This window comes from Sylvia atricapilla, chromosome 2, assembly GCF_009819655.1.
Source record: "Sylvia atricapilla isolate bSylAtr1 chromosome 2, bSylAtr1.pri, whole genome shotgun sequence".
Taxonomy (NCBI): domain Eukaryota; kingdom Metazoa; phylum Chordata; class Aves; order Passeriformes; family Sylviidae; genus Sylvia; species Sylvia atricapilla.
In genome coordinates, this window is record NC_089141.1 from 43,292,278 (window position 1) to 43,315,592 (window position 23,315).

Here is a 23,315-nt window from a genome sequence, read left to right on the forward strand (position 1 = left end):
CACTATTTACTGATACAAACATGACAATGGGTAAATTTCCTTGAGCAAATACTCATTTGGCTTCTGTTACAGGGCAACAACAGAACACAAAGACCTTAGCACTTCTCCACTGTTCTCTAAAAGCCTTTATTCTGTGACCTTCCACACTGAGAGATTTCTTATTTCCCAACTGGCAGGCACTCACTAGGTGCTCTCCTCCCCTAACAGCCAGGAGTTGTTTTAGAAAAATGACTCAAGATGACTGAGTTGACAGCATCATGTAGCTAAAAGCCAACAGAAGAAGATGCTGCCAGGTCTCTGCTAAAAGGCTACGGGGGCCCAGGAATCACACACTCAATTGCCACCATGAATGTTTTTTGCAGAAATTTGAGCCATATGAGCTTAGAATTGTTTTATCTTCATATGGGTCTAGACTGATGTATTTCAACTTCACATACCCAGGAATAAGACACAGGTTTCTCTGCTCCCAGCACAGTGCCAGGGGATTCAGAAAGCAACATTTTACAGAATGATGCCGCAGAGATGTGGCTCCACAGGCCCTTGTGCTGAGGCAGCACTAAGAGTCACATTGCCACACCATGTGCCTCAGCAGCAGCAGCACTGCCTGGGGCTGGTCTGCAGCATGGCTGCACCGCCAGCCGGCTCTGCCTCGATGCTTGTCTCAGAGGTGTGGCCTGTGGTGGACAACTCTCGCTGCAAGGGTGTGTAAAGTTACCCCTCTTAACCATCCACCCACTCACTCCCCTGTGGCAGACAGACAGAGCAAAAGCGAGCACTCGCCTTCTCAGACACTTGGGGTCATGTTTGAGCTACCAGTGAAGTTGGCAGCTACTACACCGCCCGTCCGTGTGACCACGAAGAGCCCGGCATTGCAGGGCGAAGGGGAACGGCAGCGAGTGGCCCCTCACTGTGCTGGGTCACAGCCAGTCATGAGAGGGGAAAGAAATGCTGTCAGGCCACCACTGCCTTAAAGCACAAACTCCTCACACAGCCTGTGCCCAGCAAGAGCACTCCAGAGAGTGGCCTTTGGGACCTCGAGCGATCACAGGATGATGCCTTCAAAGGCACTGCAGGTACTGCACGTGTGTTAGAAATCTGGGGTGGGAAGACAGGAGGAAGAAAACGCAGCCAGGGAAGAGACACCGGTACAAAGGGGGATGCTCTGCTTTATGACCACATTTCCTATGCTCATGATTGCCGTGCCCATTGCTACAGGATTCAAAGAAGCATTATGCCAGGGACAGGCAAAATGAATTAATATTTCAAACAAGACAGTTCAAGCTGCACTGCAGAATGCTTCTGTTATTTGTTACCAGCTATCGTTACAATTTGTGGTTTAAACAATGTGAAAATGATTCTTTCACTAGAACAAGTAACTTGGAGCAGCCAGAGGCTTGCAGCCCAGAAAAAACTCTTATCACAATAATGAAGCAGCTTTTTATTTAGCCAAGGTCTTTTCAGTCTCAATGCAGAGAGTACATGCATGAATACAAACAGTCTACAGCAGAAATTAGCATAAGCAACGTGAGATACTTCTTGGGTACCAAGTTACATTTAGCAATGAATTTAGCTATGACAACTGGGAAGATTTCTGCCATGTATTGTGGGAACAGTAAATCCTGTGCTACCACTTGCAGTTCAAAAACACAGCCACAAAGGCAGCTGACTTCTGGAACCCACAAAATCCTACAGACAGCTCCTTACCTCTGCAGCTACAAAATATTCTTGAAAGTTATACCAAAGGTCTCCTAATGGTCTTCTCAGCAAGGGTGCCTGCACTTTTTAAATTACTTCCAACCAAGAGTTACACTTGGTCAGCATGCAGAAGGAAGTGTTGCCAGGTCAACCTCAGTCCCACCATCCCACCACTTGCATTCACACCAACTATAGTGTATTAAGAGATGTATCAGCCCAAATAACTAAAGGATTTTTCTAAGTAGGAAGTAAGCCTTTAGCTCTAACGGTCCCTGAAAAGCCCTATTCCCCAAGAAGCACTACTCACTTTCAATTTACCATAATTGCTCAAAAACTCCCTAATGTAACTTGATTTTCTTTGGCTATTTAATCACTATTGACACTGCTTATTCTATTTGCATTTTGATGGATTTCAAACCCTAGAATTACTTCCACACACTTTCTTCAGCTGGTTACTCATATTACTGGACTTCATTCTTTACCAAAAATTCTGCTTTATCATAACAGTAATGGCTTTATTGCTCAGTAGCATGGAAGTGCTGTGCATAAATGGTTTCCAATATTGCCTTTAAGCTATCAGAGAGAGCCAGAAGAAAGCCTGGTTTCTTCTTGAAAGACAAAGAGAGCTCTTACCAGCATCAGTCAGTGAGCTGTTCTCTCTCTGGCACATCAGGGAATAGGATAAAACAGAAGGGATAGAAAAGCATGGAAACTCAGAAGCATCTGAGTGGAGCTAGCTAATGTCCACACCACTAATTAATTACATCTACATTTGAAAGAGAGGTATTTATCCTCAGGGTGGCCAGATCAAGCTCATAGCAACACTACACTCAAGTATCTGTACATGTGAAAATGCCTTTTGTGTTAGGAATAACTGCAGTAGTTTTATAGCTGACACTACTAGGACACTTGCAAGAGACAGGAGTGACAAACAGGATAATCAGCTGGTGTTGACAAACACTGTGCTGCTGTACAGAGCTGTCTAACACACCCTGCACAAGATCAGGTGCTCTGCAGGTAATACCAGAAACTGTCAGTATAAAGTAAAAACCAAAGCAAGCAAAATCCCACCAACCAACATACATTTTCATAACGGTATTTTTCAAGTAATTAACTATTCACCAATTCTTTTTGATAAAAAAAACCCACTGATTTGCACTTTGTGACTGCCTGTCAAGACCTGCCTTGAATAAAAAGGTCACTTAAAGCTGACTGTCTTACGGCTCAGAACATTACTAGTAAATCCATTTACTTCTACACCACACAGATGAAAATAAGTCACAGTCTTTATTTATCCATTCCACACAGCTGTGAGATATGATAGCAGGGGAGCAGAGGCATCAGTTCATGGAGAACAAAATTTTCAGACACAGCTGCTGTGACCTGCAGACCTGAACCCTCACCCAGCAGTGAGAACAGTCAGCAGCCAGCAGGGACCTTCATGTTTGGCTTCAGACTCTTCCAAAATCAATTGTTTCCTTGCCTACTTACCGGCCCAGCTTGCAGCAAGTGTTTCCCCAAATGTGAGGATCAAATCTATTTTCAAAACTCTGTGCAAAAGATCTCCTTGTAAATCTCCTTAAAAAGTATTAGGGACTCTGTTTTCTGAGAGGAGGATTTTGCTGTCACTAAGTTCACTAAGTAACGGAAGAAATCAAACTGCCCAGCAAACTGATGTCCTCTCATGCATCACATCACTGGATTCACTAAATGAAGTCTGCAATGTTGGTCAAGTTTGACTGGTATTTTCCACCTGAGGTTAAATATGGAACTACCTATGATAAGAGCTGATTTTCAGCCAGCAATACATTGACAAGAGAGCAGCCAGTATGTAATCTACATGAATTCCTACCAAGATACTAATAAGCCAAGCTCCTGGACTCAGCCCTTTAAGGAAGTTTTGTATTGAAAAACATGTCATTTAAAAACAAGTACAGTTTTTAACAACTCTCTCAGTTGTGGGAGAGCAGTGATGGGCAACTCCTGTCTCCAACAAACTGGACTTGCAAAAACTAATAAATATTTAGTATTTTTTAAATTACAAAAATATTTATGGAATAAACAAAAGTTTAAAGACTTCTCATGGTGATTTAGGGTAACTGTTCATATACAGCTCATCTAGTTGCTTGATAATAAATGCTGCCATCTTTTGATGCTGGAGGCTTTGCTGCTTGTTCTTTTTGTAAAACAAAATGTTACACATCAAACCTTACTTAGACTGAAACATCCTGAGACAACGCTTGACTGTACCTAAATCTACATCCTCTAGATTCTTTGCAAAAAAGGAAGAAATAACAGCAACTCCCAGGAACACAAAAAAAGATCCAGGTGCTGCAGAGGGAAAAAACCACTGGTAGTAAAAGGACTGGAAATTTTGGATAGAGGACAAGGTCAGAAGGACATCATTTTGTTGCACCAGGTCTCATTTAAGTACCAGATTAATTAGGAATATGAAAAAAGTGACTGTATGAGCCACTGCAAAGGGATTTTTGGATACTCCAGAACATCCAGATGAAATCTTTGATTGTAGTCCAGAGCTAACAGAGAGGCAAGCACACAAAAGAAAAGACCAGAGCTTATCATCCAAGAGCTCTCATTCAGTAACTATTGCTTCCAGCAAATAAATAAAACCAAAAAAATCCTCAGAGCTCACCTGCCTGCTGACAGTTCACCACATATTCTTGGAAAGCATAAACTCAGGCCTCGAGGAACATTAACTGAAATACTGCAAAGCCTAATGCAGTGTTCCAAGGGGAGAACAGTTCTGCCCCTCAGAGATGCATTAGGGCTCCCAGGGCACAGCAGGGCTGGCATGCTGCCTAATAAAAAACAAGAAGCAGGGCTTGATGCATGCATGGCTCCTACTAAGGGAATTAACTTCTGTCACCTTCCTAGGTAGCTGTAACACAGTTGCAAGAACATCCTTGGCTGCAGGTGAAGTACTTGAGTGGGGCACTCTGGTGGGAACTAATGTTTGTGATGCCCAAGAAATGACTGCTGCTGGCTTAACAGGGAAGTCAATGACCACAGCGAGCTGTAGGAAGTTACATCAGGAGAGTGATTGCTTCTCAACTCCTACAACTAGGTGTGAGCTGGCCCAGACCTTTAAACCTGTTGTTGCCTGAGAGGATACACAGAGACATCATTTGGGATGGGACCAGGGTGTGCATCTGCCTGCCTAAAGACTCCAGAGCAGGCCTGCAGCAAGAGGAGACAACCACAGATCCTGAGGCATGGAAGAGCAGCTCCTGAGGCCCCCCTGCATGTGCCTAAAAGCTCTCCCAGACCATTGCTTCTGCTCACCAACAGATCCCTGCTTCCATGCTTAACCTGGAAATACAGTTCTGCAAGTGTGGGAAGTAGTGAGAAACGTAGGATATTTACAGCTTTGAGGATGTTAACAGAAAACAGGCACACAAAAGAGGAAAAATAACTGAATCTAGCGCTCAGTGGTCTTTAAGCTTTCCATTGTCAAAATTTATAATTTGTCTAAATTATGAATTATTACAGAAGTTCTAGCCTACTCTCTGCACCACTTGCTGCTTTAGCTTTATCTCAGCAGGTATCTACCATTGAACACAGCCACAATATATCTGTATACAATAACAAAGCTGAAGCCAAACTTTTAAAAAATAGATTTAAACCCCTCAACATGCAACTTAAGAAGCAGCAGAGTAAATAGATAAAAATACACACACATAAAACATTCCCACTAAAATCCTACTGGCATCCTTTTTCAGATACTGTAAAAAAACCCACTTGAGTGTTAGTCACATAGGATTTTTTGGAACAGAAACCAAACTCTGCTTCAAGTTTTGGGCTCCTTTCAGCAATGGTCAGGGTAAATCTGCAGGTCACAAATCAACAGACGTGAAAAGCTTCAATCAACCACAAACCAATATGAATATGTGGAAATACCCTTCCTTTCTCTCTCTTTTTAATCCAAACTTGACAAAGTTAAAAGCAATGATTCCTTGTCATGAAGAATGGTGCAGTAACAGGTTCTCCGCATTCACACCCATGACAAGGCAGCAGATGAGGCATTTTACATAAGTTTTAAGTCTACCACACACAAGTGCAAATCAGCTTATACAATAACTATCTGTTCAGGTCTCTTCAAACAAATAATGTCTGTTTCTTTCAAGGCTACTTAAATTTAATCTAAACTTTCATTTCTCTCTGCACTGGCAGATTGCCTCAGATTGCCTAATTCTATATGAATTACTTCAAGCTCTAAATTTTTTTCGTCACAAAAAGGTTTAAAAAAGGAAAAAAACCAAAAAAACCCACAACTCCAAATAGCTATCTCTGTGTTTAGCACTTCACAAGAGATGCATAAAAATCCCCCACTCTGGAGACAAATGCACATCAAGATGTGTAAGTAAAATACCACAAACAAAAGAATGTTGATTTAAACCCCTCTCTCTGTAGATCATATGATTAAAATGGTTCCATGCTTCACATTTAAGACAATGCTGCACCATCTATAGCACCAGAGACTACTGCAGAAACTGCAAAGGCAAACGTGCTGCTCCCTGTGATCCACTTGTGTTTGACAATCTCACAAGACAATTTTAAGAGCTGAAAGAAAAGATGAAAAAGGAATGGATGAGCCATTTGGTCTTTTGGGAAAAAAGGAAAAGCAAAGGCTTGAAATGCTGCAGAGGGGGAACTTGACTTCTAGCACAGATAAGGGAAGACAGCCAAAGATTAGGTATTCCATTGAAGATTGTGGGGAGGAAGGAAAGCAGAAGTGGGGGAAAATCTGGGTTGTTTGTTTCTTGATGCAGGAGAGGAGGAGTTATGCACATCCCACAGAAGACAGTTTAGTGACAGCAGGAGGAGGTAATAGTGGGGAAGTGGCTAAAAGAACAAATGAATTTGTTTCAATCTCATTATCCCTTTTATATCCTATTCACACTGTGGTGGAGATTCAGCTCATACAGAAAAAAAAAAAAAAAAAAAAAAAGTAGTCTGTGCTTACTTCCCAAATGTTTCTATTACATTTTATACATTCTAATGAGAAAAAAAATGGATACTCATCCTGTTACAGGAAGATTATGCACCAGCTGGACAAAGTTAATGACTGAGATCAAAACTCCATAAAAGCTGTTCCAGGAACCTACAGTTTGTAACTTGTAAGGAAAGTACATGTTAAACTAGCATAAACTCTTACAGTTGTAGGAAACTGTTTAACAAACAGTGATGTAATGAATGGGTAAAAAACAAATGGCATGAACCCTCAGCATTTAGAGGTTCAATTTTAGGCAGACAATTAGAATCTATCTTACTCCCATTTTCCATCACAGTCTTAAGTTCCAAGAGTAAAAGGAGGTCCAATGCCACCCAAGTATTTCAACTATCACAGGTATATGACAACTCACCTCTGACACTCATTGCTTTACCTTGTAAATTCTTTGATTATGAAAAGCATATTACATTAACTCAAAAAAATATGAACCAGTAGAGAACAACGTTTTTATTATTGAAATTTGAAATTTCAACAGACAGAAGAACATGAAGTTCACTGTATGTGGAGGGTCAATGACCTCAAAGTAATGTCTACTGAAAATATATGCTTAAAATTTTGGTCCTTTTATCCATAGCATCTTGTAGGAAAATGGAGACTCATAAGTGATGAAGGAAAATAAAACCCCTGATTAAAAATGAAAGTGACATTTAGATGACTGTTCTACCTTTAGAGGCATACAGAAATCTCCTACTGCTGTTACCAGAGAAGAACTTGAGCCAAGTTATTTTCCATAATACTAAATACTCATGCTATCCAAGCCCTTTCAATGCAAGATAAAAACCTTTACAGTCCACATCTAAAAGGCAATCAGCAGCGAGTGATCATGGTTACAAGAAAGTGAAACCACAGGAAGAATTCCTGCTTTAGCTCAGACACTCACTCAGCCCCTTGCTTTCCCTAAGCCCCTTCTCTACCCTACTCCCAAACCATCCTGCCCATGGACCAGTTTCAGACAAGTGCTGAGGCTCAGGGTAGGTCTCACACAAAGTATGTGCCACTAAGTTTCATCCAAGCTGTTGGATAGTAAAAGAGACAAGCCCAAACTCCCAGCTAGCAGAGAGCTGCTCTGAGCCCAGCTGCTCATGTTCTGCCTAGTCCCCTGAGCGAGCTAAGCAACACCAAACTGGCCACTGCACCACACTTCTTTGTGACCAAATGGTAATTAGGGATCAAGGAAAGATGCCAACTACTGCAGAGCTGTCAGAAATGGTTTAGCAGATGCAGGGGCTGGGGTGGGCACTGCAGATAGAGGGCTGGGAGGGAGGGATAGAGTCCTTCTGATGACAGAAGATAGAGCAGACACAACTCCTCAAGAAACCAGGCTGTTGCACTTGGAACAATTTTTTCATTAGAGGGCTGCCAAGAGAGCAGATTGGATTTTCACATAAAAGGCACATGTCCACCTGTCCCTATAAAGTAGTATGACCAATACAGTGCAAGGCACCATAGAAGATAATCTTTCTCTTCAGCTGAGCATTTAGCTTTCCAATAATCTGTATCCAGTCTGAGCACCTCAACAGGAATTCTAATAATTTATGATAACAGGAAAAGTTCTCATTTAAGATTAAAATATGCACGCTTATGCTGAGAGATTACACCAAAATTAAGTGTATGCAGAGTCGTTCAATTTCTGTATTTCTGAATTCATGAGAGGCATATAAACATAGTTAACTAACTAATGATCTAACCTGTTTAATTTGCTTTCCTTTTCTTCACAGATAACCTTTTTTTCCTATGGGAATGCCTTTTACATGTTTAACACGCAAATGTTGTACCTCAGTGCTGATACTTCAGCTTTTTTCTGTATTTGAAATCAGAACTGCTGTTGATATCACCTTGCCATTGCTTGAGAGATATTGCATTAGCATTTTCAGTAGAGATTCCTTTTGGAGAAGGCAGATGGAATTACCTTCTCTCTGTTTATGCAACAGACTCTTCAGATCGGAGTGTTATGAGAAGCACATGGTGTGATCTGTTGTAAGGGCCCTGCTTTGGGGAAATCAGAGCTAGTTCCCTACTGACAAGAGACACTGCAGTCTCCTGGAACAGCAAGGAGTATAATTTGTACTACTAACACTTAGTTATGCATTCTAAATTACAAACTGCTTTGTTTGCTAGGATTTTAGATGCCCTAGACATTACAGTGTATGAAAAAAAGCAAACTTTTTGCAACTAGATGCTATGAAAAGAATTCACAACTAGTTACTCCCATAGCTTTCAAAATCACAGTTTTCCATACTTTGCAGACCCCGAGGCATGAAAACACTCATTCATTCACAAGCCTACTAAATATGTAAAACAAGTCATTATCCTGAAAACTCCTGGCTCGGGAGAAGAGTCAGGACTGTGATTTTCAGAAAACACAGTCTTCATATAGTACTAAAAAGCTAACCTGATCAGGATTTTTATTTTTTTTTTCTTTTTAATAACTTTAGTTAGCAGCTGCAGACAACTCAAAGTTAACTTCCTCCTCTTTTTCTCAGTGTAAGACTGCACTACCAAAGTCTGCAACTGTTTTAGCAAAAGGGTTGCCTGTAAGAAGTGAGCTGACTTCACCCACCAACTCTGCATGTGACAAAACAGTGTCTTGTGACCACCCCCTAAGCAGTCTGCACCACAGCCCACCACCTACAAAAATGTTTGGGACAGATAAGATCCAAGTCAGCCACAAACGAAAGCGAACCACGAGAGAAGTGCTTCCCTCTTTCCAAGCATCTGAGGGATGTGGTCAGCAAACACAATCAGCCCAATTCAGCAGCAGCACAATATAGCTGTTGTTTACAAAAGCAATGTTAAAAGCAAAACATGTTTTGATAGCATGAAGGAACACATGAAATGGTTTCAAATCAACAAAAAGCTATTCTACAACATCCTTTATGTATTGCTAGGTGTTTTCGTGCAAACAGAGCTCTGGGCAAGTTATGTGCGAAAAGAAGAAATAATCTAGTATGAAGGTGTTCATTCAGATTTTTCTACTTCAAAACACTTAAAAAAGCCCTCTGAAGGAGATCTCGCCTTGAGTCTTTTGCAGTTCCTTCAGCTACACATGTTCACTGAATTTTTACACTATGCTGACATGCCTTCAACTTACACACATTTGGCTCTTTTCAGTTTTCCAATTAGCTTAATGGCTAATTTACTTGATGGATCACAATTACACAGCAACAGTGGTCTAAACAAGCCAGTGTTCAACATGTTGAGAGAGACAGAACGATCCTGGCAGTTCCCATGGGAGGAAAACAATAGACAAGCTCAGGAGACTCCTTTCATCCTATCCACACCAGTCCTCCTCGGTGTTCACAGCCAGTGTATAAGTACTATAATTTAGGGTTATGGAAGAGGCATAACCCAGTAAATACATACTAGGAGTGAATTACAGAGAAGCCTGCGTCCATCAGACACCAAAAGACATTGAGCAATATGCGAGCACCCCAGCAGAGGAGGGTGGGGCAAGCAGCACAGAGAAGCAAAACTGAAAGGAAAAGGGGCGAGGTGAGGAGAGAAGCAGCCCCAACTTCACCATCTTCTACTTTATGGTATTACACTAAGCTTGGCTTTCCACTTGAGCTACTAACTGAATATACGTTCAGCCTTTAATAAATGACCAAGGACTACAAGGAAAAACAACTGAACCAGGAAGAAGGAATAACTGGGGAAATAAAGGCTTTCCCTCTTCCTGTTTCCTTGTTAGCATCACATCTCAACAGCTACTGAAGTGTTTTTAAGAATAAACTTCGAAAAAACACTGGTGTCTGTGGGGTTTCAACTTCTCTTTTACCCAGTATTTAATCGAAATTTTCTATTGAGTCTCCTCTCTTCTAAAGCTTCTCTTCCCCTTAGGAGCCCACATCAGCCTCTTACCAAGGCCACAAGCCCTGCTTCTGCACTGCCCCATGTGAACACCGGCAAAGGCCAGCCCGGCCCATTCATGAGCTGTGTGCTGGAGGCACATCCCTGCTCCTCTTCGCAGCACACCGTGCTGGCGTTCCCAAAACAAACAGAACACAGGGAGCACCAGCAGGAGGAAAATATACCCGCCAAGACAAACAGAAAATCCTGTACTTTGCTATAAAGCCTCTCAATCCTGGTTTGAGCTCAACCGCAGAGTAAAAACGCGCAAAGGAAAAAAAACCACAACACCCAAAAGACCTAAACACAAAATCCCTTTCCTCTCCCTTGGTGACATGACTTTTTCTCAAGAGTGTAAACAAAATTCAACGGATTAAAAAGAAACAAACAACAAAACCCAAAACCCTCCAAACTCAGAACAGAAAACAAGACAAATAAAATCCTTGGTCATCAAAGATGATTTAGACAAGTATCACCTGAAAATTCAGTGACAGCAACGGAAGTCACTAAATGCTTTGCTTATTAAATGAAGCTTTTCCTTAAAAGCCTGTTTGTGCAGACATTAATAGTGCTGATTCGTGAGCAAAAAGTGCTATTCTTCTAGAAACCAGATTCAGATATGCAAAAGATCTAGCATTAACAGGAGCCAATCTTCTCAGTAATTTTCACACAACAGAAACATTCATTAACTCGGAAGAACTGTTTGCGGCTTCTCTATGTCCACGATAGAGAAATCATTCACCAGCACCTATCCTGACCCACTCTGTGATCAAGACACAAAGCTGAGACTCAGAGTTTAAGGCTCCGTTTCCTATTCAAGCAGAGACCACCTGTGCGACCCTAAGGCAAGTCTCTTAATCCCTGAGGTTTTGTTCTTTGTTTAAGAATAGCCCTAATCTGCCTTTTGTCATACTAATTAGACTGTAGTGGGTACAGAAAACTTGTAAAATATGAGTCTATAACCTCACACAGCCCCTTTCAGGATTACTGTTACAGCTACCCATGTGCCAGACCTCCAGTAGACTGACTCAAATTTGTTTTCAAATGTTTAGTTTTAAGCATGATTTCCCAGAAAACCTATTTATTCACATAGATACTAGCAATAATAATTTGGCAAGTTTCGATACACTGACATATTTGCAACTATATCACGTCAACATTGCACATAGTACTTCAACAAGCATTATTTTAGAGCTGTGTCTCAACTATTTTAAAGTTCAAATAATATTTTTTGCCAGTGGTTTATGCTCCGGTCCTGATCTCCAAATACTGTGAAATAACATCAGCATACAGAAAAGTTATCCAAAATACTAAGTCATCACAGAAAAAACCCGAACTGATAATTGCTAAGGGAAGGCTGTCTATACCAGTCTACCCGGATATAAAGTACATGCAAACATTCTTTTTCCAGCTAGGGATATCAAAGCATGCGGTTTACACAAATAACAAGTAGTACCAGGACCTACAGACACTAGACGGACCTATATATAGCTTAAAATAGTTCTTAGTACTTTTGAGGTTCCTCATTTCGGCTTCCTTACCTAAACACGCCAAATGCTCAATAACCCATTCCTTACTTTTCCTATGCTGCTTCCAAGTTTCAGCAAGTCTGATGAGTACTGCACATCACAGTTCCCCTCCATCCCCCCTGCCCAGAGAAAGCCAACAGCCCCCTGAACTGAACTTGCCTCCTGAAGACAGCAAAGGGTAAATACCACCCCGACCGACATCGGCCGCAAGTCAGATTTATATAAAGACGAATCCTCGTCCAGAAAGCCTGGATACGGCCTGACAAAGCCCCGTAAGCCCTAAATCCTTTCCCCAGCCCGCTTAAGTTGGATGTTTCCAGCCTCATAATGCTTCAACAGCATCGGGCTTCTGAATGAAACGGAGGGAGGGGGACCTCCTGCACACCCTTAAGGAATTATCTGATGCATCAGATGGATGAAGAACAGTAAAACAGAGGGGAAACTCCTCACGAGGAGACACGAGGGGCTGAGCCCTCGAGAAGTCCCTGTCCCCAGACGAAGCACCCCGGGCCTCCTTCCTCTCCTCCGAGCCCGTTCCCCGCGTCTCCGCAGGCGGCTCCGGGCCGGGACCCCGCCGCCATGAGGCACCTGAAGGCGGGAGGACAACAGGTAAAGCCGGCCCGGAGGCAGGGCGTCCTTCCGCCGCCGGAGCCAAAGCCCGAGGCGGGCGCAGGGAGAGGCGAGCCCGCCGGGGCGCAGGGGAGGAGGGTCCTGCCCGCCCGGCCGGCAGCTCCCGGCGCCCGCCACCCTCCCGGTCCACTCACACACACACAGCTCCACCACGTAGGCGTAGTAGGACCAGGCCACGACCAGGGCGATGAAGGCCACGGGCACCCAGGCCAGCACCTTCTGGCAGCACTTGAGGACGTGGGACGGCGCCATCTTCCCTGCCGGGCACCGCGGCAGCGCCGGCGCTGCGACGGGCGGGCGGCGGCTGCAGCTCCGGCCGCCGCTGCGGAGCCGGCCCCGGGCGGGCGCTGGGCGGGCCGCAGGGGGCGGGAAGGGGCGGCCCCAGCGCCCGCCACCGCCTCCTTCTCGGGGCGCCGGAACGCCTCGCCGGATCGCGGGATGCTTAGGGACGGCGGGCACCTCTGCGGGTCATGCGCTCCAACATCGCTCGCCAGAGCGCGGTCACCTAGAGCAGGTGGCACGGGAACGCGTCCAGGTGGGTTTGGAGTCTCTCCAGAGAGGGAGACTCTAGGATCTATCTGCTTGGGCAACGTGTTCCAGCGTTCTGCCCACCCTCCAAGGAAAGTTCATCCTCATCTTGAGGGGAAACTTCTCGTGTTGTAGTTTATGGCTATTGTTCTTTGTCCTGTTATTTGGGCACCACGGAAAAGAGCCTGGCACCATCCCCTTGGCACCTGCCTTGGAGGCATTTATTTGTCTATTTATATTTATACGCCTTTATACAATTGACGAGATTTCCACTCAGTCTTCTCTTCTCTAGACTAAACACGCCAGCTCCTTGGAATCTCTCCTCATAAGAGAGGTGCTCTAGGTCCTTAATCATCCTCGTGGTCTTCCCTGGACCCTCTCTAGTAGCAACTTGTCTTTCTCGTACTGAGGAGCCCAGAACGGGGCACAGCACTGCTCCTATGGCCTCAGTGGGGCTGACTCGTGGGGGAGGATCCCTTCCCTCCCCCTGCTGGCCGCGCTCTTCCCCGGGCACGCCTTGCACCCTCGCCCTCCGCCTCCCTCTGTTCGCACCGGCGGGGCCGTGTCGGGGCGAGATCCTCCTCCGGCCAGAAAACCTGCTCTTAAACCTCCGCGCTTTGCTCTTTTCCACGGTCCTGGCCGGGCGGGTCGGGCAGGAAGGCGGCGGCGCAGCTGCGGCCACTCGTCCTCGGCCGGGCTGCTGCCTGCCCCTGCTCGCCGAGCACCTACACGGCTCGAACAGCCCGGGCGCCGCAAAGGGAACCCGCGAATGGCCCGCTGCTCTTTGTTCCATCGGCTCTTCCCCGGACGGGCGGAGCGCCGCACAGCTGCGGCCCCACCGCACCCCGGGCGGGCACCGCGCCGGCGCCGCCTTGGGGGCTCAGCCTCCGGAGCGTCCGAAATGCTTAGCCTTGCTCTGGCGTTGCTGGGGGTGGGATGCCGGGTCGGACCGGCCCCCGCCATGGCAAAAATGCCCATCTCCTGCCGAGCCTGAGGGCGCGCGCGCCAGCAGCGCGTCCCCGGCCCCAGGCGGCTCCCGCGGCGCTGCGGCGCCACCTGGCGGCGGCGGGACGGGCCGCCCGAGCCGAGGGAAAGGGAACGGACAGCGTCTGTAGGGGACAGACAGCATCCATGGGGAACAGACAGCGTCCCATCCATAGGGAACACACAGTATCCGTAGGGAACAGACAGCGTCCATAGGGGATAGACAGCATCAACAGGGGACAGCCAGCATCCATAGGGGACAGACCGCGTCCATGGGGAACAGACATCATCCCGTCCACAGGGGACAGACAGCATCCATAGGGAACAGACAACATCCACAGGGTACAGACAGCATCCACAGGGTGAGGAGTGAGGCTGGAACAGTTCAGAAGAGTGCCCCTGAAAGGTTTGGACACAACAGGACTGGGGAGGCTGATGCCCTGTAGTTCCTGTGAGCCCCTGGAGCTGGTGCAGTGGGCAGCAGCAGTGAGATTGCGTTGACAGGACAGGGGACAGCCTGTTCACAGAATCACAGAATCATCGAGGTTGGAAGAGACCTTCAACATAACAAGTGCCAACCCGGCACCACCATAATCATGTATGTCCCATCCCTGGAAGACTTCAAGGCCAGACTGGATGGGGCCATGAGCACCCTGGTCTAGTGGAAGGTATCCCTGCCCATGGCAACAGGGTTGAAACTAAATGATGTTTAAGGCTCCCTCCAACCCAAACCACTCTGTGATACTCTGAACAGCTAACAGGGAGGGGACACTGTGGCCAAATGCCCCAGACACAGCCTCTGTATGCGTGGGAATGTCCGTGTGTGTGTTCATCTGCATATCAGAGCAGAGGAATGAAGCAGCAACCTGAGGCCCTGATGTCCATCCAGAGTAATTACAGAGCACGGAGATGTGCCCAGGGATCATGGAAAGACGATCAGTCTGGGATAAACTCTGGGTATGAGCATGCTTGTGCATGCTCTGTATGGCAGCAGCATCAGGACAGCAGGGAAGCGGATTGCAAGATTGCATGCAGTAATGCAAGGGCTGAAAAGAATGGGACTGCAGGAGACGGAGAGAGCTGGTGTAAGAACTTGGTGTGCCTCATTCCTAATGGGCAGCTGTAAGGCAAGGGAAGGGTGACTGGTTACATGGACAGCATCTTGTTTATGGGGTCTAGTCACTCTGACAAGAGCTGCTGACAAGGATGGAGCAGTTTGGATTTAATGTGAACTAAGACAGTCTTGGTCTGATGTGCTAGTTAGCACATCAGGGATATAGCTGAAGTATTCCAGTGCCTCTAACCTTCATTAATTGTGGCACTTGGGGACATGTTTGAGTGGTGAAGGTGGCAGTGTGGGCTTTGCAATCGGATTTGATGAATTTACAGGTCTTTTCCAATCTTAATGATTCCATGATTCTGTTTCTTAAGGGTGTCAAAACATGCCTCAACCACTGGCATGTGCTTTACCTCAAGATCTCACAGGACTGTTAACGCTTGGCCTCAAGACAATGGGAAAGTATTTAAATTCTTGGTGTCAAAATATTTGTTAATAATGCTTTTTAGAAGTACCTGATTTTACCTTAGTTTGATACTTCTGTGTGCTTTTAATAATCTAATGGCTGTGTTAGCTTCTTAGTAGTGTATTCAGTGAAGAGACACTGTTCTTCCAAGCCTTCAGGAATCTAAGGAGAAGGGACCTGGACCTGGGAAGCAAAGTTCCAAACAACTTTTACGAAGCAGGTGATGTGTGTAGCTGGTTGTTACTGTGCATTGATCATCCTCTTGGCTGTGCTTCCGCCAGCTTTCCTGACAAAATCCCATTACCCTTCACAATAAGCACAGTTCCTAACATGAAGACTAAGGAGCACAGCCACGAATAAAAAGGCTTAGCCATGTTGGATCCCCTCACATCTTCCCTAGTGTAGAGAACTGTTTGCTAAGTTCACTATGCTAGGGAAGATGTGAGGGGATCCAACATGATCTTCCCTATCCCAGTCTTCCTGCTGAGGCTGACGCCACTTTCACCCACAGAGGTATCAGTGGAGCCATGTGTGTGTTGACATTCCCTCCTTTCAGCAGGTCCATATTGAGCTGCAGGAACAGCCACTGTGTGTGGTTTGGATGGAGTCTGGCAAAGCTGGAAGCTGTGACATGGCTGGTATTTCAGTTCTGGGTCAGACACATGCCTTGGGTAGGATGGAAGGCCAGTGGCTGCAGCATAAACCTTGGACAGGACAAAGTATTTTTGACTAGCTACTACCCAGCAACATTTCCGTGCAGTGTTTCCATAATGACAGGAACTGAAGTGAGACTGAATTAAACAAGGACAACACCAAGGTTGTGAGGTGGCAGAGAAGGACAATTTATCCCCAGACAGTGCCCCCCACTGAGGAGTTCTGCTGCACAAGAAGCCCCTTTGCACAGCTGGCAGGAACTATCATCTTCCACTTCTGAAAGCCACCTGGGATGTCTCTACAAGGACCTCTTGAGAAGAAATCAGCTCCTTGAATAGAAGCCAAGCACGATGGAAGGAAGCTCTGCTAGGAGTTGCTGAGCACCTGTTTGGCTTCAAATGACTGCAGTGCAGCTTGTGCAAACTTTGCTGCCTCATTTACAGGGAGGGACAAGAAATGACATTTGGAGCAGACTGGGAAGCTGAAAAGCAACTCAGAATGCCATGTTGTGGGAACAGTGGTTAACCACACTCTCACTGGATCCCATGACTGTCAAATATTGAAAAAAAGGGCATCTCTTGTCCATTTTCACATCACACCTCCACTTTTGGCTGCCCACCTGCTTTAGCCACATTAAAAGATGTGTAAGAGAAGTTAAACATGCCCCTTTGCAGCCTCAGTACCAATTAGGGTCTGTTGCAGTCTTCCAGATATTTTTTGATCCCAGAGCAAGGCACTGCAAACACTTCTGTTACTCAGAATTTCTCTACTATTTAGAGCTTATAATCTACAACAATTTAATCTCCATTTTGCTTCTGTATTTTTTCCCTCTCAAAGTAGCTCATCTTAAATTTCAGGAGCATGGAATCCCCAGGCAGAAGCAACCCAACCTATTAGATGGAAACTGATGCAAAATCATAATTTGTCTCATTTATTCCTTGTAATATGAGACAAATCAAGTTTTTGGAGGTTTTGCATTCCTGATGTACACACCAACTACCAGTCATTAGTAGCCTTGTTTGCATAGGATCAAATTTATAAATCGTGAGGATGCGTTTTTGGTCAAACATCATTTTAAGAACCCTAATTTCAGCCATATTGATTTAGTCCTTGCTTACCTAGGATCCTTTTGTTCAGTGATATTCCTGAACAGACAGGAATACATTTCCTAAATTTTTAATTTATTCTAATAGCTTTCTGTTTGTTCTAGTAGCATTATTTCTTTTCACTTTAGGACTTATCATTTAATTAGTCTCCTTTCGAAACATTAGTGGCAAAGCATATTTTGGTATCCTTTCTTTTCAATATGAATGTAATCTTCTACCCTGTGACACATCTGCCATTGCTCTAGGAACCACCTTCTGTACATTATTTAAGTGATGTACACTGTGTTTTCAGTAATGTTTGCTCATTCCAATAGTATCAGTTTCAAAGTAGATTAAAACACAGTAAGAGGCCACATAATTTAAAGCACAAAAAATCTGTATCCTGAAAAAAGAAGAAAAATTTAAGACACTTCATTGAAAAGTCTTAAATTAAACAACTGGTTTGCTTCGGGGTGATTTAGAGCTACCAGTTGCTCCATGGGCTAACATTAAAACTAACAAATTTTCCCCTAAGGCAGTGGACCTGAGACATAGTGTTGTGGTAGAACACCTCTGTAGAACATCTTTTCTCCAGGAAAGTGCTCGTGGCATTCACAAAGTACAGGTTTAGTCCAGTGAGCCTCATCTTCTGTGCTCCCTTTGCAGTCCATGGAGAAAGGCCAGGCCCTCCAAGGCTGTTTTAGAGCAGTGAGCTTGCATCTGAAATCCCATGAGAGAAACTCCCACACATTCCTCTGAATCACCTATGGAATAGTCCTCCTCCCAGCTTTTCAAATCTGTGTGTTTGAAATCTGGCAAACATAAACCCAGCTGTGAAGAGTGTTCAGCAAGGTGTCGTGGCCACTCTCCCTCAGCCTGATGCCGTCCATGTTACTTCCAGCACTCGGCTGGCCTGGAAAGGCAGGCCAGGCTTCAGCCAGAGGCAGAAGAGAAGCATATAATCATTTTAAAAACACTTCCAAGATCATCAAGTCCAGCCATTAACCCAGCACTGCCATGTCTGCCACCACAAACCCATGTTCCAAAGTGCCACATCTACACATCTTTTCAACACCTCCATGGATGGTGACGCAACTGCCTCCCTGGGCAGCCTTGGATTATTCCAGTGCTTGACAACCCTTTATCTGAAGTATTTTTCCCTTGTATCCAATCTAAACCCACAAGGGGCACCCAGGTGAGGAAAACCCCGGCCTTTTACTTCTCAGGGCACGAGGTGTTGTGGCTTAGCCCACGCAGGTGGCAGCAGTGCTGAGCAGGCTCCCTGCGATGCCAGTGTGCACAAGCAGCTGCCAGGCTGCAAGCACAGCTCTGAGCTAGGGCACTCCAGTTAATGAACTGGAAACATAATTAACTAAGCCAACACCAGCCTAATGGGAAATCTGTCTCCACATATGTTGTACGATTTTCTGTTTTATTATTGAATCAACTTGGAATTGTTTAATAAACAAAGCCAACAGGAAACATTCAAATAAATGAGTGAAGAGACACACTTTTTTTTTTTTTTTTTTTTGCTTATTAATTTTGTGTGTGCTTAAGTCTCTCATGTTTTCTGTTCTGCAAAGGGCTTTAGGCTTCTTGTTGGGTGACATCTTCAGCTTCTGTGAGGAAGCTTCTGTGACCAGCTGGGCACTTGAAGAGGGTGTCTACATCTACCACATTCATCTTCACACTTCCCTTGTGACCAACTGCATTTCAGGAGCTGTTTGTTGGGGCAACTTGGATCTCACTAATAATGACCACAAGATCATTTGGGCACGTATTTTCTGTTTAGAATGACTGAAGGTTTTTTTCTGCATCTGACCCAGCTGTGACTATAGGAAAAATGAAAACTGAAGGTATGAGGCATGCTTGCCATCTCTTGTGAGAACTTAGCATGAGAAGAAAACTGTATTTTTAAATTTTGATGTACACTTATCAAACCATTTCTATGTTTTAGTCAAAGTATGGTCAATATAACTGAATTTTATACTTCCTCTAAGCAACAGGGTTGTTCCTATTCTTGCCCTTTACTGGGCAATGATCCTTTTTTTTTTGTTCTATGCACTGAACATGTGAAGGGCCGCAATGCCACAGTCCATAGCCTGGCTGTTTGTCTGTTATGCAGAACGTGTACTCCTTATTGTTGCCTGTTTTGTTAAAACCTGCCAGTTTGGTTTGAATCCAGAGGGACTTTTGCTTTTAGAAAGAGGCTTGTATGAACTGAGACACCAGAATTAATTTCTAGAAACAACCAATGAGTTTCTGTTACTTCTAGGATATTTCACTGCATTTTGGCCTTTGCTTCCTTTGGAAATGAAGAATAAATGGTTCTTAGACATCATCTTAAAGTAAACAAACAAAGAAATGTAAAAAGTGTTATTATGGGAATACAACTAAAATTCTGCAAAGGAGTTATATGCTGTAAGTGATTGCACTTGGTTTTGTGTATCCTTTTGATATGCTATATCAATTTTTGACACTTCTGCAATGTCCAATGTGTTCATCTTTATTTCATGTAAAATTCAGATGCAATGTGGTAGATTTAAAAAAATGAATTTTATTAGGTTTTCTATATGTTTCTGTTCAGAGGAAGAGTTCCTAATGTTAAAGTCACAATTAATATGTTTAGATTGGTAGCTAGCACAAACCTTAACTAAATTGTGTTGAGTAATGCTCACAGAGAAGCTGCAAATACCATACAGTGACTAAACATCAAACACTTAAAATAGAATGGATTTCTTAAAAAACAGGGTTTATCTAAATACATACATATCTCTTTCAAACTCATATAGTAAAAATGAGGAATTATTTTAAGACTGTTTTATAAGGCATCTTAGTTGACAAATAACAATAAACTTACAAATTAAACATAGAGTCTGATTCTTCAAGCCTGACGGACAAGTCAGGCCTTTATTAAAGGAGTTCCTTCCTGGCTGCACTTTCAGGATAACTTCTGAAAACGATTCATAACTCTATTTTAATTTCCAATAAACCTTTTTTTATAGACGCAAAATTAATATAAAACCCAAGAATATCTCTTTGCTTTTCCTCTGAACACCAAAGCTTTTGCTGAAAAATAAAGCCTGAAATCCCTGAAAGCAGATACTGCTGATTGCACAAACCCAGACAGAAATAAGTACTGAGAAATAAAACTTCTAGATACATTGGAGCTAAATGAGTTGATTTTTCCAAAAGAAAACCAAAGAGCTTGTAAGATGGAAGTAATTAGTAAACAAAAGAAACCACAAAAGCAATAAAAAACATCATAAACCTATTAACTTCACACTGAATAAAATGTTAGGGAATAATTTCCACTCCAAAGTAAAAATTATTTGCCAAAATATTAACAGCAACAATTAAAAGGCAGCCTTGCATTAAAGCCAGAGCTGGCACATGAACACATGGGTATGGGTGAACACATATACACTTTTGTGCCACAGAAGCTTTTTCTCAATAGTGTCATTTTTTTGTAATTCAGTGAAGTGCAGCTGGCTGTGGTACTGTGGTGCCAGTCCCACTGCCCCACCTTTGCTCCCACCACCAGAAGCAACAAACAATTTCCAAATACACAAAGTAAACCAGCCACCTGCTATCCTGAGCTCAGTGTGAGGGGAGAAGGCTGAGGCATTTACTGCATTTGGATTCTTCCCACATGGTTAATTTCATTTGGATTTTTTCCTGTGGGAAAATGGATTCTTGATGGTCACTGGTGCCTGATCTTGCAGACAGTCTCAGGACATCGCCACAGGCACGGTCTTGTTCTGGGTGCATGTCCATGACAGGACTACAAGCATTTTCTTTTTAACACTTTAGATTAATGCTCCAATCTGAGGCCAAGAGGGAAGAGTTGCTTCGCTGGCCTCTCACAGTGCCCTAGGAGAGATCACTATGCCAAGGCTCAGGCACTAGAACTTGTCCTCAGCATAAATGTGACAGCTACCAACACATCAAACACATTCTCAGTACTCCTCCAGTGGGACCTTTAGGGTTTCTCAGTGCATTCTCTCCTGTCCCTGCAGGGAGTGAGAGCTGTCCCAACGTCTTAACTATCATGGATAGTTCCCCTCTTCTCACAAAACCCAAAGAAAGGACAACCAAGCACCACATGGTGAGCTTGTTTACAACTTTGAGGCAAATACAGCTGAAATCATACAGAAAATGGATGGATATTACCTCACTGAGTGGTGAGATTTCTAGGTTATTTTTCTTGAGACATTTCCCTAATCCATGTTTTGAGTTTATTATCTTTGTTACCACAAACCTGTCCTAAAAGGTTAAGCTTTCAACCCACCCAAGACAAATCAGATAACTGAGAGGGGGAAAGAGGAAAAACCTTGACAGCTTTACACAGAGGTCTATCTCCTGTATATCATGGCCAAGCAGGAAGAGTGATTTGGACCTGGCTATAGGCTCCTGGGGTTTTAAGAAAGACAAAATATGTAATGTGCACATCTGTGTACACAGAGATGCACCTTATGTTATTGCTAAAAAATGTTCATCTGTAATTTCTAAGTGTTCGTCTAGATTTGTTCCTTCTGTTAAATGTTTAAGATCTTAGGTCTAACTTTGCATTTGGAGTAATAAATATTTGTATTTGTTTCTTTTTTGGACATATTACGTCAACAATGGCTTATTATAACCGTGAATTCCTGAGATACTTCAGGTTTCCCTGTCATAACTTTTAGTATGATAAAACAACTACCTGTTGTTTTATTCACCTTCTGCAATACAATTAAAGGAAAATCACCATGAGTCAATTTGTAGCTACCATCACGCTCGACAGAATGAGGTTTTTTTCTTCTTATTTATTTATACTATGTGGGAGAGGTCTGAGACACTCAATGCACACTCACTGATCAGTGTACAACTTTTAAACCCTGCATCAAGCCTATCAGTCTTGTATTTCCAGTTTAATATTAACACCATGAAGGCAGACAAACCAGACATCCACACAGCAACCGGTGGAATCAAGCACCAGGAACTAGTACATGAGTAGATCCCCATAACGAGGTGTGACTTTTCCTTTATGATTTAGGATAACTTGGTTTAAAATGTGTTGTGCAAGTGATTTTGCCTTGTGGACCTCTGCCCTTGTTGAATCAGGAGAGTTGCTGTGTTAGTGGCTGAGATGATGTCCACTCCTTTAACAGGAGTTGATACTGCTGTGATGTTCCTGCCTGGGGCCATTATTTAATCCTGTTTGTACTGTATCCTACAGTGCAGGGTCAGACTCCACAGAGCAGTAAACACTATTCCCCAGAACAAGAATACTTCTGTTTGGAGGTCAAAAGCAGTATCAGTTCTGTAAACCAAGCCGATTGCACAGGAACGATTATAAAATTGTTGCATTAGAGTCTGGGTTAATTAAACTTTAACTATAGTTAAAAAAAGAGCATTTTTGATTTAGTTATTATGTAAACAGGACAGAAAAACTCCCCTAAAGAAAAACCACTTAAACAAAAGAAAAATGGACTGCTTTAAAAAGGACTTTTCCCAGTTTGCTTCCACAGTTCTTTGACTTCTTTTATGCTTTCTTTTTTCACACACTTCCAGAAACCTTGAATGCCCTGCTGCTGTGGTACCTGTTAATAAAATTAAAGTGTGTTTAGCATTTACACAAAAAAGACTCCTATTCCCAGACTGTATAAAGACAATATATAATGTTGTGCTGCTGCTTCCATAGTTCACATGTGCAATAACAAGTTCTTAGTGGCAGCACTCCTCTGAGTGGGGTTCAGTACTTTACGTGGTAAGTACTACCCCGTTTAAAATATGTATATTTTTCTATTCATTTACTCTACCTGTG

At 43.7% G+C, this 23,315-nt stretch overlaps 2 protein-coding genes across 4 annotated transcripts in view; both read right to left on the minus strand.

Annotated features, from left to right (window-relative positions):
• ZDHHC20 (zinc finger DHHC-type palmitoyltransferase 20) overlaps positions 1-13,082 on the minus strand; it is a 48,574-nt gene extending 35,492 nt beyond the window's left edge. For all 3 annotated transcript variants that reach the window (XM_066313058.1, XM_066313056.1, XM_066313055.1), the window contains exon 1: positions 12,870-13,082. In XM_066313058.1, coding sequence (XP_066169155.1) covers positions 12,870-12,987 — 118 coding nt within the window. In that variant the 5' untranslated portion in view covers positions 12,988-13,082. The remainder of the gene's footprint in view (positions 1-12,869) is intronic.
• Positions 13,083-20,050: 6,968 nt separating this feature from the next.
• Positions 20,051-23,315, minus strand: part of MICU2 (mitochondrial calcium uptake 2) — a 137,349-nt gene continuing 134,084 nt past the window's right edge. Inside the window, exon 12 of the mRNA XM_066313063.1 lies at positions 20,051-23,091. Within this exon, the coding sequence (XP_066169160.1) occupies positions 22,987-23,091 (105 nt within the window). The 3' untranslated portion in view covers positions 20,051-22,986. The remainder of the gene's footprint in view (positions 23,092-23,315) is intronic.